Source organism: Daphnia pulex, chromosome 7 (genome assembly GCF_021134715.1).
Source record: "Daphnia pulex isolate KAP4 chromosome 7, ASM2113471v1".
In the NCBI taxonomy this organism is placed as follows: Eukaryota; Metazoa; Arthropoda; class Branchiopoda; order Diplostraca; family Daphniidae; genus Daphnia; species Daphnia pulex.
Genome location: NC_060023.1, coordinates 1567533 through 1580811, shown reverse-complemented (window position 1 = coordinate 1580811; position 13279 = coordinate 1567533). Strand labels below are relative to the sequence as shown.

Genomic DNA, 13279 nt, shown 5'->3' with positions numbered 1-13279 from the left:
AAACAGCCAAAACAGTCGAGAATTTAAAAGGGAAACTTGAGTTTGACATCCAGATTTAACGGTGAGACCACTTCATTTTTACCTCCAATTAAGATGAAGTTCAATTGGTTATTTGACAGCGTATTCGTGCCATTTCAATGCGGATGTCGGCGCTTCGATAGGGAAAATTCCCATTTCCTGTGCGGATTTGAGAGCTATTGAGTACAGGAAAAGCGAACTCAATTCCGTCTTGGGAACTCAACAAGTTGAAATGGTTTACTGCGACTTCACACAACCGTCAAATGGGCCAAGTAATGTTATCAGCTTAATCTCCCAATTTCCCTAAAACTCTGAAATAATTCAAATTGCAATTCGATTATGAAGATTTACAGAAATTCATTGGCTACGAAGACGTCAAATCAACGACAGTCAACTTCTACGTACAGAAAGACACGCCGTTTTCGACAGTGGGCACACAAATTCCCTTCGAGGTAGAAGTGGTCAACACCGGAAACGCCATGGATGCAGCTACGGGAATATTTACGGCGCCAGTCAAAGGAACTTATTTCTTCACCTTCACGGGACACGCTCATTTCCAGGGAGGTGCTTTTTCCGTCCTTGAAACTCTAAGCGTAAACCTTTATTTGAACGGGAATGTAATCGGAACGTCTTTGGTTGGCGAGACTCACGACCTACATAATCAACCGAGTCCATTGGCACTTCAATCAACGTTAAGTCTGGCAGCCGGCGATCAAGTCTGGATACAGATTCAATCCTTGACTGCCGGAGTAACACTGTATGACGACAGCAATCATTTGACTCATTTCAATGGTTGCCTTCTGGAGCAAGACTTTTCTTAATAACCCTGTAAAATGTACGATTATTTCACTCAATTATTTTCAAATAACAATTCCATGAAATGTGTCTTACCTTGGCAAAATAGATCCCATAAGACATTTTGAATGTGTCCAAAAAATTCTTCAAGAAAGTTCAAACTCCCGCCTTTTAATCTGCCGCCGAAAAAGTTTTTACTTAGAGTCGGTGGCTTTTCAAACAAGCGAAGTAAAATTTTTTAAATATAGCTACCTACGTGCGGGGATTCCCAGCACTGATACTCAGTCACATAGTTCCTCTACTGTTATCATTCGAATATCAGCATCTTATAAAAAAAACGACATAGTCGATCAATATCAAAATACAGGTAGAATGTGACGTATGCGAATCTGCTTAAATTCGAGATGAGGTTTGTATTACCTGTACCGATAAAAGCCATCTTCTTCACCCTAGAACGCGAACACGGCGGAGAGGCAAACATCACTGAACCGATGAAAGAACATTTTGCTATGCAGGGTGTGATCTATTTGCTGTTTCTCCAGGGCAGTCGACCGAAAAGGAACACGGAGAATGAAATATATTAAGGACCTTCCGTCTTGTCGAATATCGTTCATTCAGCACTGCACATCCAAACAGGCGACAACTAAAAAAAAATGAAACATGTAAGTTTGATATTTTTTAATTATATAAGACCTCGTTAAAGTTTGTTGCTGTTTTCTTTGTCCTAACCTTTGTCGTTTCGTCTCAGTTACTGGTCGATTGGAGTTCTTCCAATGATCCTGAACATTTTGCGGTCAGTTCATCCGCACACGAAAAAGAGGTTAACACGAATCGCGCTTACCCATTCACTAATCTCGCCGTCAATAGAATGGGAACTTTGTTTTATCGAGGGTTTTTAGCTATGATAGTCGATCTTTGGGTTAAAAAGTTGAAACATCGTGAGTAATTTGTTATTACTTTGTTTCACCGTATAAGACATTTACATCCGTCGATTATTAAATGCATCCATTTCACAACGCCTGGAAGACATCATAAACGCAGTGGACGGTTTAAGGTGTGATGGCGCGAGACTAAAAGCAAAATTTGAAGGGAAATATAAAATAATACTATTAGTCAATATTCTTATAGGTTATGAAAACGATAGAAAAATATGATGGGTTACCAGTGTAAAAATTTAGTACCTCTTATTTCGTTTGCAGAAAATGCGGCAGAAACAAAGGCCACAATCGAACGCTTATTAGCCCAATTAAACGGTAGTTTTGAAAATGAAGAAACAATTTAGTAATTTACTAGAGACAATATTCGTGCCAACTAGTTATTTTCTAATTACGTACTCGCAGCGTTTAGATGCTCTTGTTCAGCAGATGACCCAACGTCCATCGGAAAAATTCCCAGCTCCTGTGCCGAATTGAAAGCTATTGGATACAGGAAAAGCGGACTCTATTCCGTAATGGGAAGTTCACAAGTTGAAACTGTTAACTGCGACTTCACACAACCATCAGATGGACTAGGTAATCATCAGTTCCTTTAATCTCCTGAATAATTCAAATTGTAATTTTATTATAAAGTTTCCAGCAATGGATCGGCTACGAAGACGTCAAATCGACGCCAGTCTAATTTTACGTGCAGAAAATCATGACATTCTCGACAATGAATACCCCGATTCCGTTTGAAATTGAAACGCTGAACGCCGGAAGCGCCATGGATATAGTAACTGGGAAATTTACGGCACCCGTTAAAGCGACTTATTTCTATACCTTCGCTGGATTGGCGAATTATCCTGCTTCTGGCTCAGCTTTCAATTACATGCAAGTGCAATTGTTGCTGAACGGAAATCTGATCGGGACTGCGCAGATCAACGAGGCTAATGTCGTCAGTTTTACCAGCGTTCTCAGTCCAGGAACTCTGCAATCGACTCTGCATTTAGAAAAGGGCGATCAAATGTGGTTGCAAATTGGTGTCATTTCAACAGATGGAGTGTTATTTGACAGCGTTTACCACTCGACCCACTTTACTGGCGTCCTTATCAAAGAAGACCTCTTCAACTAGTTGTACTATTTAATAACGACTAACCGTCTTAATTATTTTTGTAAACATTTCTGCCCGATTGTTTCGCATGCTGTTCACAACAACAGTCAAATTTGATTTGCTATAATTTAATAATGATAAATATAATAAAAGAATGTTACAGACTAATTTAGTGGCCCTTATACCCAAAGAATAACTGAAATCAACGGTCAGATCTGAGCATTAAGAGGAATATTGGCACAAAACACCAACGGAGAATCGAGCCAATCTTTTCCAATGTGATAGGAAATGAAAAACAATTACGTGGGCCTATGGCGTAATCGAAAAACAGTCTACAATCCAAAGTCTCAATCCAATATTGACACTCAAGCTGGGCGCCTTTTTAAACAAGTAACAAAGTAGCTAGTAACGTTAACGCCCACAATTTGGTATGTAAAACGAAACAAATTTGGATTCTCAGTGTGAAATCCAAAAGGTTTGAGACAGAAAACAGTTCCTGACATTCTCTGTATGTAAAAGAAAAAAAATTTGTTTTACCTTAATAACAAAAACTTCGTTAAACAACTTCAGTGTATCCAAATTCCAAGTTCAATCTCAGATGTATTATCAGGCTCCATCACTCAACTTTGATTAGACTGGGACTGACTGAGCCTGAAATTCCAGTGTTGTCCTACAACTTAATAAAACCCGAAATTCAAAAAGAATCAAAATTTCTCTCTTTAATTTTCCTGTTAGTATTATAATACCGAAACCGAATAATACCTTTATGAATAGTGCCAAGTAAATTTTCTAAATATACTCAAATTCGGAATTCCTTTAAACCCGTATAATTCCTCGAATTTTCTTTCGCCGACTCTAACAAAATAAAATAATGTTATCCTATAAAAACAAACAAAAAATATCATCCATTCGAATTAAACTTGTTCAGAAAAAAAGGAAAATAAAATATTTAGTTTACTAAATGTGTGTAACCAAATTTTCAAAAACGCTCTTCTTTTTCATGTCTGATGTCATAATTAAAAAAAACAATACCACAATTCGTGTCTGACAACATTTTGTTGTCATCTACCTATCTGACGACATTCCCCAAATTACCGAAAGGGAAAAAATTCTAGAAAATGTCAACATTTGAAAACAAATGTGATTCCAAAACTACTATGCGCATCCGAAAAGAGTTACCAAAGGGCAATGCCTCCTCTTTACAACAGATACAAACTGTCAGATTGGCAAGATAAACCTCAATTCCACTCCATAATGAGAGCACGATCGGCAAGTAAAAACTAGCTGGAAGAATCGAGTCCGTATTAATAGATAAATAGAGATTGCTTCCATCTGAGCCCAAAGCCTTCAGCAAGTTCTCAAGGACGACGAAGACACGGAAGATAAAAACCGGATGGAGTAAGTCAATGTTAAAGTTGCCGACTAGGAGAAATATACCAAATAATAAAATTGTGTGGAAGCAATTTATGAAGACCGTTTTGAAATTTTTAAACCTGTTCCTCAAGGGCAGGCAAAATTGACGTGTATATAAAGGGTGATTAGCAACTGGACTATTGTTCTTTCGACTTCACTGCTCTTCAAGTTACATCCTCACAAAAAAAAATGAAGAACTTGGTAAGTTTTGCTCATCTGATTTCCTTTCCTTTCGAATATTTGATTTAAATTTCCCGCCTTTAGTTTGTCGTCGTTTTATTCGTCACGACGTGCACAGTTTGCGGTCAAATACCGGCTGATTGGAATTACGATCCTTATAGCTATCATCCTTACTTTTCACTGGCGCCTGCTGCTCACTCGAACAAGAATAAAGGGACCCAGACGGTTGCCAGCTTCCGGTCTTCACAAAAAGCTGATGAACAGCCTCAAGTCCGCAATATTTTCACTCGAGGTCTCATTGCCAGAATGGAACTTCTCGAGATCACCGTTGAGAACCTGACCAAGGAATTGAGATTAAGTGTGTTATTTTTCTAAAAAATAATAATTACAAAATAATTACAGAAATCAAAAATATTGTTTTTGGACTTTAGAGACTACCAAAGATTTATCGGATGCCCACACAAGAGTCAAGGATTTAAACACAAAACTAGCTGGTAATGTTATTCATTTAAAATTTGACTAATAGCAATCTCACGTGCGTAATTTGGTTTTCTAGACACTACACAGACTTTGGAAGAAACTAACAACGATTTGATAGACACAAAATCCAAATTGGAAAGTGTTCAAACGGATTTGCACGGTAAGATAATTTGACATCCTCAATCTGTAATTTGGTGTAAATTACAAGCTCATTTCTTACGCAGTAACGACGCAAGATTTGATCAACACTAAGCAAGACTTGGCACAGGTTAAGACGGAATTAATTAAAAAATTTGATGGCAAGTAACCAGCAGTGAACTTGAATAATATCGATTGCGAAACTATAACTTTACTTTTTTTGCGATGCGCAGGTACCAGCAATTGGTTGACAGCTACGACAAAGGATTTGGCGGACACCAAGACGAGAGTTGATGACCTGACAGCACAGTTGGACGGTACGCTAAAGATTTAAAGATACAGTTATTACATAAGAATTAAAAATTAAATTATCAACAGGTACCACCCAAAGTCTGATGGCCACTAAGAAAGACTTGGCAGACACAAAGACTGACATTCAGAGTATCAAAACCAACTTACAAGGTATAAAGATTTCAAATATTTTATTACCGAGGCTGCAGTAACTCAAAGGCGTTTACGACGATGACGTGTATAGCAACATCTCAAGGTTCAGCTGAAACGAAGGTCAAAGTCGGCGATTTGATGGCAAAACTAGGCGGTAAAATTTGAATTAAATTAAATTGGCAAAGTTGTGAAATGATTATTTCAAATTAAACCTTTATGCAGAAACTACCAAAAATTTAACGGCTACCAGCAGTAAAGTAGTCAATCTCAACACAATACTTTTTGGTAACAATAGCACATTATTTAAAAAATAAAAAACGGGAAATAAAAAAAAAATTGACTCGTGTACGATTTTCAGGCACTAACCAGAATTTGGAAGCCACTTCAAAAGATTTGACGGCTACCAAGACCAAACTTGACACGATCAGCAAGAATTTACGAAGTATTATTATTTATCAAACGACTGTACCAGTTTTCAAATTGAGTCAAATAACAAACTATGTTGTAATCATTTTCAGATACAACTCACGATTTAGAAGTTACGCAAGTTGAGTTGACAGATACCAAGACAAAGGTTGGAAAACTGAGTGGAAAGCTAGATGGTAAATTATACTAATTTGGACAATAAAAAAGGTATCGATGTTAACTAATTAAATCATACCGTGATCTGCAGTCACTACCCGATGTCTCGACGAAACTACGAAAGATCTGAACGTCACCAAGGGAAAACTTGAGAACACAAACGTGGAACTAAAAGGTAGTTAAAAAAATTCGAAATAATTAAATCATAAATGTGAGATAAGTCTAGTCATATACACTTACTGTGATGCGCAGATACAATCAGGCGGTTGACTGGAACAACAAAGGACGTGGCCGACACCAAGACGAAAATTGTCAATTTGAGTACCGAATTGGAAGGTGTGAGAAATTAATTATTGAAAATTGGTCGCGGAAATTAAGTAACTTTTAATCCGTAGGTACTCTTCAAAATTTGGCAGCCACTTCGAAAGATTTAGCGGATACGAAGACCGAAGTTCGCGGTATCAAAACAGATTTGCAAGGTAAGATAATTAATAATTCGAATTGGCGCCGAAGACAATCGTATAACCGCGCATCGTAATCTTGTAGCAACATCGAAGGGATCAGCTGAAACGAAGGTTCAATTAGGAGAGCTAATGACAAAACTAAGCGGTAATATTCCATTCTTCGTTTAAACAAAAATCTGAAAAGATTAAAAAAAAATACTTTCACGCAGAAACTGCCAAGAATTTAACAAAAACCAACACAAAAGTTGAGGATCTGAATACCATCCTGTTTGGTAATAATCTTTAAATTGATGAACTATTTTACAAAAGAAAATTAAATGGAATCTACTCTATTTCATTCCAGGCACCACCCAAACACTGGAGAGAACTACGAAAGACTTGACAGACACGAAGACCAAACTTGAGGCTATGAATATGGACTTGAAAAGTGAAATTAAATTATTATTCAACAATTTTGTTTAAACTAATATTCTTTGCTTTTCAGACGCAACTCTTGGAATGGCAGTGTCTATCAGAAAAGATGGCACGAATTATGACGTCAAGGCCATTGAGGCTATCAAGGAGAAACTAGAAGGTATGCGATAAAAATGGGCACGGAAAATATTATTAAAATGGAACAATTTTCTTCCTGATTTCAAGAAGTTGCGAAACGGTCCAGAGAAACAAAATCCAAACTGGAGAGCCTTGGCACCAATTTGAACGGTAACTAATTTCTCAACATTCAAGAAATAATTGAAAAAGCGGAAGCAATTTAACTCATTTGTCCATGGTTGCAGCTACAATGAAAGATCTGACGGACACCAAGACTGAGGTTGATGTCATAAAAACTGATTTGCAAGGTAATAAATTTTCTCAACCAAAACCAGGAAATTACAAAAGAATTATTTAATATTTTGCAGTGACTTCACTAAGCTCATCTGAAACCAAAACGCAAATCGGGACTCTTGCAACCAAGTTGGACGGTAAAACTATCTAAATTTTAAAATGGAAACTTATTACATTATGTAATGAAACTGCTTGACGTGAATAAAACAATCCAATTATTGAAACACTATTTGAATCTCCGTTTGCTCATTGGCAGCGGGTACAAGTGCCGCATCGATTGATAGAATCCCCAATTCGTGTAAAGATCTAATGGATATTGGACATAGGAAAAGCGGATTATATTCCGTAATGGGGAAAAAGCAAATCGAAACTGTTTACTGCGATTTCACCAAACAACCCAACGGAGCGGGTAAAAAGAATTGCCGATTCTATTGTTTCCAAGTGTTACTTAAAAAACGGTGCCGTCTAAATAGATTTTCAGAAATGGATTGGTTACGAGGACGTGAAATCAACACCAACTTACTTTTACGTCCAGAAAAATACCGGATTCTCCACGATGAATACTCCGATTCCTTACGAAATTGAAGTGGTGAACACTGGAGATGCCATGGATAAATCAACGGGAATTTTCACGACCCCTCGTGACGGAACTTATTTCTTTTCCTTCACCGGAGTGGCGATCTTCCCACCATCTCCGTCTAAGCTTGGAGTAAGTCTTTTCCTAAACGGCAATGCAGTCGGGTTAAGTTTCGTACGTGATGGCAACCCACCGGAGGATCACATCGTCCCGGTTACCCTTCAATCCACACTCAAGTTGAAAGCGGGAGACAGAATTTGGGTTCAGATCAAATACCTTTCTCCGAAGGGAGTCGAACTGTTTGACGATTCAGACAACCAGACTCATTTCACTGGTTTCATTTTACAGGAAGATATTTCGCCATGAAGATGTTCATGTTATACCTGAAAGTTAAATTATTTTTTAGCGAAATACAATATTACATATTCAAGAGTTCTAAATGTTACTAATAATGGGGCCAAAATATTCAAAATTTTTATCTTAAAACCAACAAAAGATTAACAGAGTTACGAAGGACAGTGATACTTAAGTTTGGATTTTTTACCTGAGATGGCTGAGAACCTACCTCAACTTGACCGTTGAAAATGAAGAAGTTATTGAACCCGGAAAGGTAAAAAGACAATAAATTTTCCGTGATCCGGTAACCTTGAATGTCAAGCCACCCCAATAAATATTACCTGTTCCTTCGTCTACATCCCATTTTCCCCTCCTAAAACACTTAAATATGGGTGAAATGTTACGATGGTCATGGGAAGAGGTTACTGACCGACATAACAATTTATTCGACTCGGCTGCCCTATATAAACCCAGAGAACTATTGCAAATTTACCTTCAGATCGAAGAACACATCCACTCCGTCAAGAAGTACGTCCATATTCTGACAATGCGCTCATTTAATTTCCCAATACAATTGGTTTACATCTTCGGTTTGGTCTTGTTCAAAGGTAAGATTCCAATTTCTATTCCACTATTCATTTCTAACCACACAATTCGTGAATGCAGTGCAAGCTAGTGAACAGTATGCAGTGAAGGTGGACCAAGCAGGATCGGACGAACCAGTGGTTGAAATGCAACGATCTAAATCAGCAAGTATAAAAATTAGTTACATATTAGGCTAGTCCACAGCATACAAATTTTTTCTAAACTGTAGTCTGCGAGGACAGTATGGGTCGTCACAAATGCGTTAGACTTCAAACAAAATGTTATTGCTTCGTAAATACGCAGGTAAGAGGCTCTAAAATTTTTATCGTACGCAAATCTAATGAATGTTTTACAATTAGTTAACTTGGGATAAAGCTCAAGAGTTCTGCTCTGCTAGTGGCAAGAGTCTACTGAGCATAACAAATAAACGTGAACAAAATGATGTTTCAACGGTGTTGATGCCTATCGTATTGAATGGCAAGTCCATCTAAGTCTGAATGGCACAAATATATTTTTTAATACTGTACCAATTGTGTGATGTGGTATAGATGCTATCGCATCGAAGATAGGCGTCTGGACGTCGGGTAACTACAACACGGGAACGAAAACTTTCTCGTGGACTGCACAGACTCCGTTCACTTTCGTCAATTGGTTTTATGGAGAGCCCAGCAATGCTAGCGGCGTTGGTAGCGATCAGTGCCTTCATGTTCGAATCGTTCCGGATCCTTCCGCCAGCTGGGCTACCTTGTCATGCGACCAATGGATGCCGTTTATTTGTCAGAGTGATCTGGAAAAAGAAGTGGAATTAACGGAAATAACTGCCATTGTCAACGATTTGAAGAGAGAGGTTGAAGAACTGAGAAAAATTGTTATTGGTAATATTTTATAGTCTAACAATGGCGACAAGTAATTAACTAATATTTACAGAGAGTGCAAGCAAAGCTTCCATCAACATAATTCCTCAATCCTGCAAGGATCTTTTGGATATTGGACACAGGAAAAGTGGACTCTATTCCGTAATGGGAAATAAACACGTCGAAACTGTTTATTGCGATTTTACTAAATATCCAAACACGCCAGGTAATTTTTGTCAACAACGTGACGTGAGTCCCTATTCAAGGTTATAAGTCTAAAAAATTGTGTACAGATTTCCAGAAATGGATTGGCTACGAAGATGTGAAATCAGTGTCCACCTATTTCTACGTTCAAAGGAATGCTAGTTTCAACACGAAGAATACTCCGATGCCGTTTGACATGGAAATGACAAACATTGGGAAAGCCATGAATATAACGTCAGGAAAATTCACGGCTCCCAGAACGGGAACTTACTATTTCTCGTTCACTGGATTAGCGCAATTTCCAATTTCTTCAACCGTTTTTAATTTCCTGCAAGTGCAAATGTTGCTGAACGGAAATCTAATCGGGACTGGGCAGAATAACGAGGCTAATTTAGTCAAGTTTGAAAAAGTGCTCAGTCCAATAACTCTGCAATCCACTCTGCATTTACAAAAGGGCGATCAACTTTGGCTACAAATTGGGGATGGATCAACAGATGCAATGTTGTTTGACGGCGGTAACCATTCGACTCATTTTACTGGCTTCCTTGTCGAAGAAGAAATTGACTTATCTCTGTAATTGCCCTAAAACCTGCTAGATTGAAATATAATTGCTTTGAATGGAAATTGGTTATCATCATATCTGTTATTAATTATCTTTACACCGTGAAGGTTTCATATCTTTGATACATCAATTGATTTTCAGTTGAATCTTAGGTTAGAGTATAAAAGTCAATAGTAGAAATGGATAATTAAAAAAGAAGGGAAATTGATGAAAATATGTACAAACTACAACTTTAGAACTTTTAAAGTATAATCTAACAAGTTTAACAACCTAGCTGTCTGGGATGGAATTGTCGTCAAGCTTTGGTTGCCTATTGTTAAGTATTTTACATATTCTTAATTATCCTAGCTTTAACAGAAAAAAGTCTAGACTTAAAAGACTTAGCCCACGAGTAAGGATTACATTACAACTTAGCGTATTTTTATTTGTGGATGTAAGGAAAGTTCAGTTACCAGAAAGGCAGAAACCATTGACATTACACACAATTTTACACTTTTCAACTTATCTTTATGGAAAAGCAATTACTTACCATGTTTTTTTATTTTTATGTTACAGTTAGTCTCAATTGAATAGATTTTCAGCCATGCTGTCACAACTGCAACATCAGCATTAAGCACACACTCTCTTTCCAGTTCCACCATTAGACTATTTCAGTTACTTTAAGTATTTCCCACCCATTTTTCATCACTAATTAAGTTAGACACCTGTGTCCCAATGGATTTTGGTCTTTAAGATTAATAATTAGCATAGTTTTGTGCATGGCCTACTTTTTTTCTACTTTTTTTTTCGTTTTGTGACTTGATCAAATGGCAAAACAAAAAGAAACTTTCTTTATACACCGTTGCCAATAATCAATTTCAGCGTTCACGTTTTTTGTTGCAACTTTTGTTTGAATTTGAAAAAAACGAATTATTTTGAACAAATGGCTGGTTTAAGAGACAGCAAAAAATACAAATGATTAAAATTCTGATCTGTAGATACTTAACAACATATGCTGTACGATTTTTATGGAATCCGAATTCACCATGTGTGTTCAGCTGTCCGTGTGAAGTCCTGGTGTACTATTTAACCATGAATTAACTAGTTGGTCCCAGACATCATATGTCGTAGGTCTGCTTTCAAGAAATACACGAGACACTTGATTCGTATGCAAAGTTCCATGCCAACCTTGCAAACTCTTTAGCTTCGGAGGATCAACCTACGAAACTATCGACCATCCACGACAGTTTACGTTAATATCGTTTCCCATAAGCATTCATATAGTAGATTTGTAAGTAGTGCGAGAACAGAAGGCGGTCACCGCGGGAGTTGAACTCAGGTCTCATGGTGCCCGGAACACCAAGCGACGCCTTATCCAACTCCCTTACCCGCACCATACAGAGTATCTGTTTTTACTCTGATATGTGAGTCACGTTCAGATGAATAAGCGGTGAAAATTACCGCGTAAGATGAGATTATTTAAATGTGATAGATTTTTTAATTTTCCGAGTTCGGCAGTTTTATCGATTTTCGATTCCTTCTGTACTTCATGTTGATTAGTTGATTACCAACCATCGAGACATCTAGCGACTGCGATTACCAACCAACAAGACTTTCTAGCGTCGTCCGCTCAACCTCTGGTCTCGGCGCGCAAATTTATCAGAGAAACATGGCAATTTCGCCAATTTGAAAATGTTAACTGAAGTTAAAGAACAAGCCAATAGCCAAGTACAAATAATATACTTTCTAAGTCACTTTTTTGAACCAGCACATGATGAGTTTTTATCAAACTTAAATAATAAATATAAAATTAAGGAAAATTTTATGGATTTCAAAAATCACAATGTGTGTACAGTGACCGTATAAGTCCCAGTTGACAGTTTAACCATGAATTAACTAATGTTACCCAGACATGCTATATCTAGGATCTCTTGAAAGAAATATACGTGTTACTATGATTCGTGTGCAGCAATTCCATGCAAACCACTGCAAACTCGTTAGCTTCGTAAGGGGGAATATTCAATACACAAAGCAAACGACCATCCATCACATTAATGACAATGTTCATCGGTGGAGTTGAACTCGGAACCCACAGTGCTCGGTTCAGTTTACGACGCCTTAGCCAACTCCCATACCCGCCCTTAAGTGAAACCTAGTTTCTACTGTGATACGTGAGTCACGTTCCGATGAATAATCGATGAGAATTACCGCGTATGAACAGAGAATATATTTAAAAATAATAGTTTTTTGAATTTTCCGAGTTCGGCAGTATTATCGATTTCTTAAGTACTTCATGGTGATAAGTTGATTACCAACCATCGAGACATCTAGCGACTGCGATTACCAACAAGATTTTCTAGCGTCGTCCGCTCCGAGTCAAAACCCAGGTTTTACTCTTATCACCTATCATTCCCATTTCCCAAGGTAAATCATAATTCATACGAAATCAGCTGACAACATTTTCACGTTTAAGGTGCTAACAATACGCTTTTTCTTTTTCACTTTTTGAACAACCATAAAGGTAAGGTAAGTTTTGTTGCAGAGAAAACTATTTTACTGGCTGTTCACAAATTTATTATTACCAAGTTTACTACTGTATGTAAAATATAAACACTGTTAAAGAATTTCTGCTTTCTTTCATCTTCCATAAAAAATTTAAATTAGCTATGATGGCAGTAGTGAGTGGACATGCAGGGTAAAATGTCAAAAGTGTCTTCACCTAGCCAGTGCTGAACGGTGCCGAATGGATTCCAGCCTCTGCCAACTATTGGGGGACTGCGGGATCCGGAACACGCGGGGTCTTGGCTGGTGTGAT

The 13279-nt window shown here is 37.6% G+C and overlaps 2 protein-coding genes and 1 long non-coding RNA gene across 4 annotated transcripts; 2 read left to right on the top strand and 1 right to left on the bottom strand.

The window, feature by feature from the left end:
- The first annotated feature begins 176 nt into the window (after positions 1-176).
- On the top strand, positions 177-936 carry LOC124197198 (complement C1q tumor necrosis factor-related protein 3-like). Its single transcript, XM_046592511.1, has 2 exons — positions 177-290; positions 364-936. Exons 1-2 carry the CDS (start codon positions 251-253, stop codon positions 837-839), a joined length of 516 nt encoding a protein of 171 aa, XP_046448467.1. The 5' UTR covers positions 177-250; the 3' UTR covers positions 840-936.
- A 133-nt stretch (positions 937-1069) lies between these two features.
- Positions 1070-11307, bottom strand: LOC124197199. The gene is made up of 16 exons (XR_006876046.1): positions 11015-11307; positions 9393-9652; positions 8774-9021; positions 8221-8327; positions 6319-8163; positions 6158-6246; positions 5542-5643; positions 5268-5374; positions 4609-4770; positions 3604-3720; positions 3379-3517; positions 2148-2730; positions 1976-2046; positions 1543-1883; positions 1234-1456; positions 1070-1138 (listed from the first exon to the last, which is right to left on the bottom strand). It is a non-coding gene; the product is annotated as an uncharacterized LOC124197199 (long non-coding RNA).
- On the top strand, positions 4374-8310 carry LOC124197190 (protein MLP1-like). Of its 2 annotated transcripts, none has more exons than XM_046592498.1 (23): positions 4374-4455; positions 4519-4792; positions 4866-4928; positions 4991-5074; positions 5139-5213; positions 5286-5369; positions 5431-5514; positions 5588-5650; positions 5719-5781; positions 5855-5938; positions 6015-6098; positions 6170-6253; positions 6331-6414; positions 6474-6557; positions 6625-6687; positions 6752-6814; positions 6886-6969; positions 7027-7116; positions 7185-7244; positions 7319-7381; positions 7442-7504; positions 7624-7776; positions 7841-8310. In XM_046592498.1, the coding sequence occupies exons 1-23, from the start codon at positions 4444-4446 to the stop codon at positions 8308-8310; spliced, it is 2331 nt and encodes a 776-aa protein (XP_046448454.1). In that variant the 5' UTR covers positions 4374-4443. The 2 variants fall into 2 exon arrangements, with proteins under 2 accessions (XP_046448454.1, XP_046448453.1); XM_046592497.1 differs by having other exon boundaries at positions 7182-7244.
- Positions 11308-13279: the final 1972 nt, after the last annotated feature.

Coding starts and splice junctions, on each gene's coding strand:
- LOC124197198 (XM_046592511.1), top strand. CDS start 251: ATGGTTTACTGCGACTTCACACAACCGTCAAATGGGCCAA. Junction 291..363: donor ACAACCGTCAAATGGGCCAA/GTAATGTTATCA, acceptor TCGATTATGAAG/ATTTACAGAAATTCATTGGC.
- LOC124197190 (XM_046592497.1), top strand. Junction 4,793..4,865: donor GACCAAGGAATTGAGATTAA/GTGTGTTATTTT, acceptor TTTGGACTTTAG/AGACTACCAAAGATTTATCG. Junction 5,651..5,718: donor TTTGATGGCAAAACTAGGCG/GTAAAATTTGAA, acceptor ACCTTTATGCAG/AAACTACCAAAAATTTAACG.